We start from the raw sequence: 10,679 nt of genomic DNA, 5'->3' as shown, positions 1-10,679 counted from the left end.
CTACGGTCAGGACCATTGTAGTCTGTTACCATGGAGACACAGAAGTCTGAAAAGAACTGTAGACGCCAAACGGGAGGAGTTGGATTTTCAGTTTTCGCGATGCGGATTCATTGTGTAACAACCGGAAATCTGGTTCCATTGTCGCCCCGGGGCGAGCGGTGATGGACATCATTGCTTGCACTCCGGTCACAGCCGGAGCTGCACTCACACCACATTGGTTTTCCCTTGGAAAAACTGTCAGCATTGTTCAGTCTGAACTGCTCCTTAGCGGAGTTCCCATATTGCGGCGTAATCCTTTAGTATCCCACAATGCACCACTACTGAGCATGCACAGCAGCCAGAGGTCTCTAGTCACAGCCGGAGCTGCATTCACAACTCTGCTTCTCATTCTGTCTCCTCCCCGGCAGAGGGATGCTGTGAATTCAGCTGTGTCACCGGATGATCCACAGTCCGTACAGACGGGCTGATCTCACCCATCGCCGTAGGACGCGGAGAAGATGCGACATGTCCGCTCAGGAAGTGTGAATGCAGCTTTAGATGTGACTGGAGTACGACATGTGTCTCCAGAGTAAAGGAGAAGCCGGAGGCGCGAGAACCATCCCATTGAGACGCCACCTTCCAGGATGCAGAACACCGGAGCGAGCAGGGAAGGCTGGGAGATTTCAGCTCTGGAGCTGCCGGATGGTGAATGCTTCATTCTGCAGGATTGTTCCATCAGTGCTGGAAGCTCCGGGGGGGGGGCGTGAATATAATCCGGATTACCGGCTCCTGCCCCGCGTATACACCAGATCCACCCGGAGGCTCCGGAACACCGATTATAAAGGATTTGGAGAGAAAAATCGTCGTGGAAGACAAAAAAAATCAATAAATAAGACGCAAATGATGAATCCTCAGCGCTATCAATATCTCTGCTTGATGTCACGGAATGGGCAGATTCTGGTCACAGCTGAGGGTTTGTTACTCTACAAGGGGGGACAAATCGCCTCATCATGGAGACATTACACTTTTTATATTTAATATGAATCTCCATTTCCTATGACTGTCTTCAGCGCTCACAATCCTGTGCTGATTATTACTATTAATACGTCTTCTTGGCAGTCAGAGCTTCGGCCCCATATTTCCTGCAAAGATGAAGAATGTATTCACTTCCTGAACTCACCACTAGGGGAAGCTGTCTGCACCGCTCCATCAGTGAGGTCACTTTGTAACCCATATGCAGGGAGCTCCCCCTAGTGGTGACCGTGTAACCCGTATGCCGGGAGCTCCCCCTAGTGGTCACTGTGTAACCCGTATGCCGTGAGCTCCCCCTAGTGGTCACTGTGTAACCCGTATGCCGTGAGCTCCCCCTAGTGGTCACTGTGTAACCCGTATGCCGTGAGCTCCCCCTAGTGGTCACTGTGTAACCCGTATGCCGTGAGCTCCCCCTAGTGGTCACTGTGTAACCCGTATGCCGTGAGCTCCCCCTAGTGGTCACTGTGTAACCCGTATGCCGTGAGCTCCCCCTAGTGGTCACTGTGTAACCCGTATGCCGTGAGCTCCCCCTAGTGGTCACTGTGTAACCCGTATGCCGTGAGCTCCCTCTAGTGGTCACTGTGTAACCCGTATGCAGGGAGCTCCCTCTAGTGGTGACTGTGTAACCCGTATGCAGGGAGCTCCCTCTAGTAGTGACTGTGTAACCCGTATGCAGGGATCTCCTTCTAGTGGTCACTGTATAACCCGTATGCAGTGAGCTCCCCCTAGTGGTGACTGTGTAACCCGTATGCAGGGATCTCCTTCTAGTGGTGACTGTGTAACCCGTATGCAGGGAGCTCCCCCTAGTGGTGACTGTGTAACCCGTATGCAGGGAGCTCCCCCTAGTGGTGACTGTGTAACCCGTATGCAGGGATCTCCTTCTAGTGGTGACTGTGTAACCCGTATGCAGGGAGCTCCCCCTAGTGGTGACTGTGTAACCCGTATGCAGGGAGCTCCCCCTAGTGGTGACTGTGTAACCCGTATGCAGGGAGCTCCCCCTAGTGGTGACTGTGTAACCCGTATGCAGGGAGCTCCCCCTAGTGGTGACTGTGTAACCCGTATGCAGGGAGCTCCCCCTAGTGGTGACTGTGTAACCCGTATGCAGGGAGCTCCCCCTAGTGGTGACTGTGTAACCCGTATGCAGGGAGCTCCCCCTAGTGGTGACTGTGTAACCCGTATGCAGGGAGCTCCCCCTAGTGGTCACTGTGTAACCCGTATGCAGGGAGCTCCCCCTAGTGGTCACTGTGTAACCCGTATGCAGGGAGCTCCCCCTAGTGGTCACTGTGTAACCCGTATGCAGGGAGCTCCTTCTAGTGGTCACTGTGTAACCAGTATGCAGGGAGCTCCTTCTAGTGGTCACTGTGTAACCAGTATGCCGGGAGCTCCCCCTAGTGGTCACTGTGTAACCCGTATGCCGTGAGCTCCCCCTAGTGGTCACTGTGTAACCCGTATGCCGTGAGCTCCCCCTAGTGGTCACTGTGTAACCCGTATGCCGTGAGCTCCCCCTAGTGGTCACTGTGTAACCCGTATGCCGTGAGCTCCCCCTAGTGGTCACTGTGTAACCCGTATGCCGTGAGCTCCCCCTAGTGGTCACTGTGTAACCCGTATGCCGTGAGCTCCCCCTAGTGGTCACTGTGTAACCCGTATGCCGTGAGCTCCCCCTAGTGGTCACTGTGTAACCCGTATGCCGTGAGCTCCCCCTAGTGGTCACTGTGTAACCCGAATGCCGTGAGCTCCCCCTAGTGGTCACTGTGTAACCCGAATGCCGTGAGCTCCCCCTAGTGGTCACTGTGTAACCCGTATGCCGTGAGCTCCCCCTAGTGGTCACTGTGTAACCCGTATGCCGTGAGCTCCCCCTAGTGGTCACTGTGTAACCCGTATGCAGGGAGCTCCTTCTAGTGGTCACTGTGTAACCAGTATGCAGTGAGCTCCCCCTAGTGGTCACTGTATAACACGTATGCAGGGAGCTCCCCCTAGTGGTGACTGTATAACACGTATGCAGGGAGCTCCCCCTAGTGGTGACTGTATAACACGTATGCAGGGAGCTCCCCCTAGTGGTCACTGTATAACACGTATGCAGGGAGCTCCCCCTAGTGGTCACTGTATAACACGTATGCAGGGAGCTCCCCCTAGTGGTGACTGCCAGAATCTCTTCATTTAATGTTCCGGATTTAGAGCTCAGCACCAGAATGATGGTGGCCGACTGCACTGGTTGTTTCTCCATAGAAGTGATCGGCGAGGGGGCTGCACATCCCCCTCCATATTAAAGTCACACATTATCCTGCTACCAAACTAGTGATCAAATACTTTATTGTGCATCAAAACCTGTGAAATGACACTAAGGACCGGCGAAATAATACCGGGGACCAGAAACCGGAACCGGCAAGATAATACCGGGGACCAGAAACCGGAACCGGCAAAATAATACCGGGGTCCAGAAACCGGAACTGGCAAAATAATACCGGGGACCAGAAACCGGAACCGGCAAGATAATACCGGGGTCCAGAAACCGGAACCGGCAAGATAATACCGGGGACGGGCAAAATAATACCAGGGCCCAGATACGGGAACGGGCAAAATAATACCGGGGCCCAGATATGGGAACGGGCAAAATAATACCGGGGCCCAGAAACTGGAACCGGCAAAATAATACCGGGGACCAGAAACCGGAACCGGCAAAATAATACCGGGGACCAGAAACCGGAACCGGCAAGATAATACCGGGGACCAGAAACCGGGAACGGGCAAAATAATACCAGGGCCCAGATACGGGAACCGGCAAAATAATACCGGGGACAAGATATCGGGAAAATGAAGCAGGGACCAGTGTAAGGTCAGACGCAGCCTCTAGAGGAGGCGCAGGTCTTCCTCTCCCACCCCCCATAGTAGGGGCGGCAGTCCGGGCAGCTGAGGTCGGGGCTGCTGTGTGCAGGCTCCTGTTCCTGTCTCCATACAGCAGCCGATATCTCAGCTTCCCGGCCGCTGTACGATATCAGATGCAGCTTGTACGGTGCTTGATTCTTTGCGGACCCCCTCCCATCCCCTTGCAGTGTATCGGACCCCCCCATCACTCAGAGGGGGGGACCTGGACCCCAGCACTGAACAATCACTATGAAACGTCACTACGGCTACAGTCTAGGCATCAATGGGGGGGGGGGGGTGAAATACTGTGCAGCGTCCTCATAACACTCTGTGCTGCGGCTACTTCTCCGCTTCGGCCTTGAGCCGCGCCTTCTTGTCCAGGTTCAGCTTGGCCAACGTCTCCTGCTGCCGGGCGGCCTGAGGAAAGAGAAGGCGACAGTCAAGGAGGAGAACAAGAAGCCCAGGGGACACCACTGTTCATTGTGAAATAAAAACGACCCGAGAGCTGTGGGAATACAGAGATGATGGCGACAGGGGGTCCTATTGGGACGCTGGCTACTATATATTGTCTATCTGCACCCCACCATTAGATTGTGGTGGTACGGCTGGAGTGGGAGGTGGGCATCAGACCCGAAGCCAGTGCCGATCAGAACCTTTGAAAAGCTGCGGACAAAAGCATCTAAACGGTTAACAGCAGCGATTGCTGCCCTGGGGTCACCGCTCCGCACATCAGTCTCCGACATACAATGTCCTATGTCAGGAAGGGCTCAAATAAATACACAGTGGCTTGCAAAAGTATTCACCCCCCTTGGCTTTTTCATATTTTGTTACATTACAACCTGTGTGTAAATATTTTGTAATCCGCCGTGTGTGATGCATCAGCAAAGAGTCGAAAGTTGGTGAAGTGAGAAAAATATTAGGCAGAAATTACATTTATGGGAGCAAATAACTAAAAATTGGGATGTGCAGATGTATTCACCGCTTTTGCAATTAAGCCCCTAAGGCTATGTGCCCACGTTGCATTTATGAAGCAGAAAATTTCTGCTGCATAAATGCAAGTCCTCTCCCGGAAAAACGCATGCGGAATTCCGCACGCGTTTATCGCGCTTTTTTCGCGCGTTTATCACGCGTTTTCCACATGCGGAATTGCCTTGCGTTTTTTATGCATTGAACAAAGGCAATTCCGCTTGCGGAAACGCAAAATTAAATGACATGCTGCGGATTTTTGAACGCGGCATAAACGCTGCGGAAAAATCCGCAGCATGTGCATAGAAGTTGCGGAAACCCATTGGGGATCATGGGGTGCGGGTTACCAAGCGTTTTACAAGTGTTTCCGCTGCGGAAATTCCGCATCAAAAACGCTTGTAAAACGCTACGTGGGCACACAGCCTAAATATTTCTGGTGTAAGCAATTCCCTTTATAAGTCCCATGCTTAGTGACGTCCCACTGTGTGCATCTAATGTCACATGTCTGTCAGTATATACACTTTACCTTTTCTGTAAGGTCACGAGGCACCAACACCATTAACAAGAGGCACCACTAACCAAACAGCACCACAAAGACCGAGGAGATCTCCAAACAGCGCCACGAAGACCGAGGAGATCTCCAAACAGCGCCACGAAGACCGAGGAGATCTCCAAACAGCGCCACGAAGACCGAGGAGATCTCCAAACAGCGCCACGAAGACCGAGGAGATCTCCAAACAGCGCCACGAAGACCGAGGAGATCTCCAAACAGCGCCACGAAGACCGAGGAGATCTCCAAACAGCGCCACGAAGACCGAGGAGATCTCCAAACAGCGCCACGAAGACCGAGGAGATCTCCAAACAGCGCCACGAAGACCGAGGAGATCTCCAAACAGCGCCACGAAGACCGAGGAGATCTCCAAACAGCGCCACGAAGACCGAGGAGATCTCCAAACAGCGCCACGAAGACCGAGGAGATCTCCAAACAGCGCCACGAAGACCGAGGAGATCTCCAAACAGCGCCACGAAGACCGAGGAGATCTCCAAACAGCGCCACGAAGACCGAGGAGATCTCCAAACAGCGCCACGAAGACCGAGGAGATCTCCAAACAGCGCCACGAAGACCGAGGAGATCTCCAAACAGCGCCACGAAGACCGAGGAGATCTCCAAACAGCGCCACGAAGACCGAGGAGATCTCCAAACAGCGCCACGAAGACCGAGGAGATCTCCAAACAGCGCCACGAAGACCGAGGAGATCTCCAAACAGCGCCACGAAGACCGAGGAGATCTCCAAACAGCGCCACGAAGACCGAGGAGATCTCCAAACAGCGCCACGAAGACCGAGGAGATCTCCAAACAGCACCACGAAGACCGACAGCACCACAAAGACCGAGGAGATCTCTAAACAAAGTCAGGGGAAAAGTTGTTGAGAAGTACAAGTCAGGGTGGTGTTATAAAATAATCTCCCAATTTCTGATGATCCCTGGAGCACCATCAAACCCATTATCATCAAATGGAAAGAACATGGTACCACAACAAACCTGCCAAGAGAGGGCGCCCATCAAAACGCTCAGCCCGGGCAAGGAGGTCATTAATCAGAGAGGCAGCACAGAGACCAAAGATAACCCTGAAGGAGCTGCAGAGTTCCCAAGCAGAGACTGGAGTATCTGTCCATACGACCATAATAAGCCGCACACTGCATAGAGGTGGCCTTTATGGAAGAGTGGGCAGAAAAAAAGCCTTTACTTACACACAAAAATTGTAAGGCTCAATTTGAGTTTACCAAAAGACATGTGGGAGACTCCACAAATGTACAGAGGAAGGTGCTGTGGTCAGATGAGACCAGAATTGAACTTTTTGGCCACCAAGGTAAATGCTATGTCTGGCGCCAAATCAACACAGGTCATCATCCCAAGAACACCATCCCCACAGTGAAACATGGTGGTGGTAGCATCATGCTGTGGGGATGTTTTTTGGCAGCAGGGACAGGGAAAATGGTCCGAGCCAAGGGGAAGAAATACAGGGATATTCTTGAGCAAAACCTGTTTCACTCTGTCAGTGATTTGAGACTGGGACGGAGGTTCACCTTCCAACAAGACAATGACCCAAAGCATACTGCTAAAGCAACACTCGAGCGGTTTAAGGGGAACGTGGAAATGTTCTGGAGCGGCCGAGTCACAGCCCAGACGTAAATCCAAAGGAGAATCTGTGGTCAGAAGTGAAGATCGCTGTTCACCAAAGGAAACCATCTAACGCGAAGGAGCTGCAGCAGTTTTGCCTTGAGGAACGAGGAAAAATCTCAGTGGTCAGATGTGGAAAGCAGAATAGTGAGTGCAGCTCTGGAGTATAATACAAGATGTAACTCAGGATCAGTAATGTAATGTATGTACACAATGACTGCACCAGCAGAATAGTGAGTGCAGCTCTGGAGTATAATACAGGATGTAACTCAGGATCAGTAATGTAATGTATGTACACAGTGACTGCACCAGCAGAATAGTGAGTGCAGCTCTGGGGTATAATACAGGATGTAACTCAGGATCAGTACAGGATCAGTAATGTAATATATGTACACAGTGACTGCACCAGCAGAATAGTGAGTGCAGCTCTGGAGTATAATACAGGAGGTAACTCAGGATCAGTAATGTAATGTATGTACACAGTGACTGCACCAGCAGAATAGTGAGTGCAGCTCTGGAGTATAATACAGGATGTAACTCAGGATCAGTAATGTAATGTATGTACACAGTGACTGCACCAGCAAAATAGTGAGTGCAGCTCTGGAGTATAATACTGGATAAGTAATGGATCAGACTTTCCCCATAGTCTCCAGTACAGATGCCGCCGCCGCTCACCTGCTTCCCAGATACGACCATTATGATGCAGCCGACGATGGTCAGCAGCATCATTATGACGGAGAACTTGACTCGCACTTTGCTCTTGGCTGAATCCACCATCTCGTACCTGGGAGAGAATACAGAGTGAGGGCTGAGCAGGATCACAACCCTCATCCTCCCCCACAGATCGTTACTTACGAGACAATTTCAGGAATATCGGATTCGTTCTTGAATCGTCCTCCCCAGACCAGAATCTTCTTCTCAAAGTTGGTGGGTTTGTGTCCAGGGATTTTGAAGGAATGACCTGGAGAATAAGCAGGAGGCGGATGATGGGGGAAGTGATCATTGGGGCAATAAAACTGTGGCTGTTACCAGCAGTCAGAGCAGCAGTATCCCCGCTGACCACAGGGGACGCTATATGGCCTTGTTTTAAGGCCTGTTTCACAAGTCCGGATATTTACGGTTCTGGAGATATCCGTGTCCCATGTGTCTGAGTGTGGCACATAAGGCGCCTGGGAATCAGCGATACAGTTAGCGATGTTCCCAAACGCCGGGTGCTGAACGCTGCCCTCATCATGGTTCCCTGCTGGCGCCGCGATCAGCACCAGCAGGGACAATGATGAGGGTAGTAGTAGTCTGCTACCGCAGTGTCCCCGCCTGAATAAATAAGAATAAAATAATAAAATCCTTATACTCGCCTCTCCTCGGTGTCTCCCGCAGTAATCCATGCGACTGCTGCTGCTGAGGAGCCGGGGAGAATAAGCTGCTCTGGAGCTGCAGCTCAGGAGCCGTGTCCTGTCACTCACTGAGCGCAGATCCAGAGCGGCTCATTCTCCCCAGCTACTCTGCAGCAGAGTACCACTACCCTCATCACTGTCCCTGCTAGTGCTGATCGCAGCGCTGGCAGGGAACCATGATGAGGGCAGTGTTCAGCACCCGGCGCTTGGGAACAACGCTACATGTAGAGCTGATTCCCAGGCGCCGTCCGTGTCACACAGATGTCATCCGTGTGTGTTCAGCGTGTGGTACGTTTTGCGGACCGTGCATCCGCAAAACAACGGACATGTCAGCGCGTGGAGCACATGGACACACGGTGTGTGGAAACACCCTGACATGTGCACAGACCCATAGATATGAATGGGTCAACATGTGTCAGTGTCTCCGGTACATGTGGAAGCTGTCACCACTCGTACCGAAGACATGGACGTGTGAAACAGGCCTAAGTGGGGTTTCTCACTGGATATCACCAAGGTCACACAGGGGTTAATCAGGCAGAGATGGTGGGGGCCCAGGAGAGCGCCCCCCGGCAGTGGCGTTGCACTCACCCTCCGCTTTGGTCTTGTCCCCCTCGGGTTTGCTGCATTGCCATCTCCTGCCCACCAGGGACTGAGGGACGGGGACCGCGGGTCTGCCTGGAGAAAGACCAGAAATCCGTCATCTACACCGTGTATACAGGGGGACTAGAACCCCCAGCAGGCTACAGCCCGAGCTGGAGAAAATACAGCAGAATGATAAGTGAACATGTAACACTAATCCGGGAGCAACCGCAAGACCCGCCGTATACCGGGAACCCTCCCACAAGACCCGCCGTATACCGGGAACCCTCCCACAAGACCCGCCGTATACCGGGAACCCTCCCACAAGACCCGCCGTATACCGGGAACCCTCCCACAAGACCCGCCGTATACCGGGAACCCTCCCACAAGACCCGCCGTATACCGGGAACCCTCCCACAAGACCCGCCGTATACCGGGAACCCTCCCACAAGACCCGCCGTATACCGGGAACACCCCACAAGACCCTCCGTATACCGGGAACCCCCCACAAGACCCTCCGTATACCGGGAACCCCCCACAAGACCCTCCGTATACCGGGAACCCCCCACAAGACCCGCCGTATACCGGGAACCCTCCCACAAGACCCGCCGTATACCGGGAACCCTCCCACAAGACCCGCCGTATACCGGGAACCCTCCCACAAGACCCGCCGTATACCGGGAACCCTCCCACAAGACCCGCCGTATACCGGGAACCCTCCCACAAGACCCGCCGTATACCGGGAACCCTCCCACAAGACCCGCCGTATACCGGGAACCCTCCCACAAGACCCGCCGTATACCGGGAACCCTCCCACAAGACCCGCCGTATACCGGGAACCCTCCCACAAGACCCGCCGTATACCGGGAACACCCCACAAGACCCTCCGTATACCGGGAACACCCCACAAGACCCTCCGTATACCGGGAACCCCCCACAAGACCCTCCGTATACCGGGAACCCCCCACAAGACCCGCCGTATACAGAGCGCCCCCCACAAGACCCACCGTATACCGGGAACCCCCCACAAGACCCGCCGTATACAGAGCGCCCCCCACAAGACCCTCTGTACACCGAGAACATCCCACAAGACCCTCTGTACACCGAGAACATCCCACAAGACCCTCTGTACACCGAGAACATCCCACAAGACCCTCCGTATACCGGGGCAGTTATTACTGGGGGTTGCGCACTTTCCGGGTCTCTCTAAGATCCATCGCTGCCGCCTGACAGCTCTGTACGCCGGGTGTATATATATCTATGTATACGGTCTCCATGGTGGCACCTGTCACACTCGCCCCTCCCCCCTCACATCACTCCTATACTGCACTATGGGGACGGGCAGCAGCGCCCCCGCAGGACCGCAGCGGAGTGACAGCCGGGGGCCCCCGCAGCTCCGCGGTCACCTGACCACTCACCAGCCAATAGGCGCACTCCGCTCCTCCCGAGCGCCGCTCGCAACATCTTTGCAGTCACACAAAGACGAACTGCCGCCTGACGTCACTGTTCACAGGCCCCGCCCAAGACAGAACAGCCAATGGAATGTCGAGGAGAGAAGGCAGACTAAGGCAATAGAAAAGGTCACATTGCTTGTGGTTGAGATAACAGAATTAACAATAATTTGACCAATAAGAGACACGCACTGTGGCGCTGTAGCCAATCAGATCGATGAGAATTTTCAGTCTT

General features: G+C 53.5%; 1 protein-coding gene across 1 annotated transcript; it reads right to left on the bottom strand.

Annotated features, from left to right (window-relative positions):
* Nucleotides 1–3,304: 3,304 nt before the first annotated feature.
* Nucleotides 3,305–10,594, bottom strand: FAM162A (family with sequence similarity 162 member A). The gene is made up of 5 exons (XM_073668683.1): nucleotides 10,412–10,594; nucleotides 9,003–9,089; nucleotides 7,876–7,981; nucleotides 7,696–7,804; nucleotides 3,305–4,290 (listed from the first exon to the last, which is right to left on the bottom strand). Exons 1-5 carry the CDS (start codon nucleotides 10,455–10,457, stop codon nucleotides 4,213–4,215), a joined length of 426 nt encoding a protein of 141 aa, XP_073524784.1. The 5' UTR covers nucleotides 10,458–10,594; the 3' UTR covers nucleotides 3,305–4,212.
* Between the last annotated feature and the right edge of the window lie 85 nt (nucleotides 10,595–10,679).

This window comes from Phyllobates terribilis, unplaced genomic scaffold (genome assembly GCF_046119375.1).
Source record: "Phyllobates terribilis strain yellow unplaced genomic scaffold, ASM4611937v1 Scaffold_2__4_contigs__length_985480577, whole genome shotgun sequence".
In the NCBI taxonomy this organism is placed as follows: domain Eukaryota; kingdom Metazoa; phylum Chordata; class Amphibia; order Anura; family Dendrobatidae; genus Phyllobates; species Phyllobates terribilis.
The sequence above is the reverse complement of the archived record's forward strand: the minus strand, read 5'-3'. Positions and strand labels throughout refer to the sequence as shown.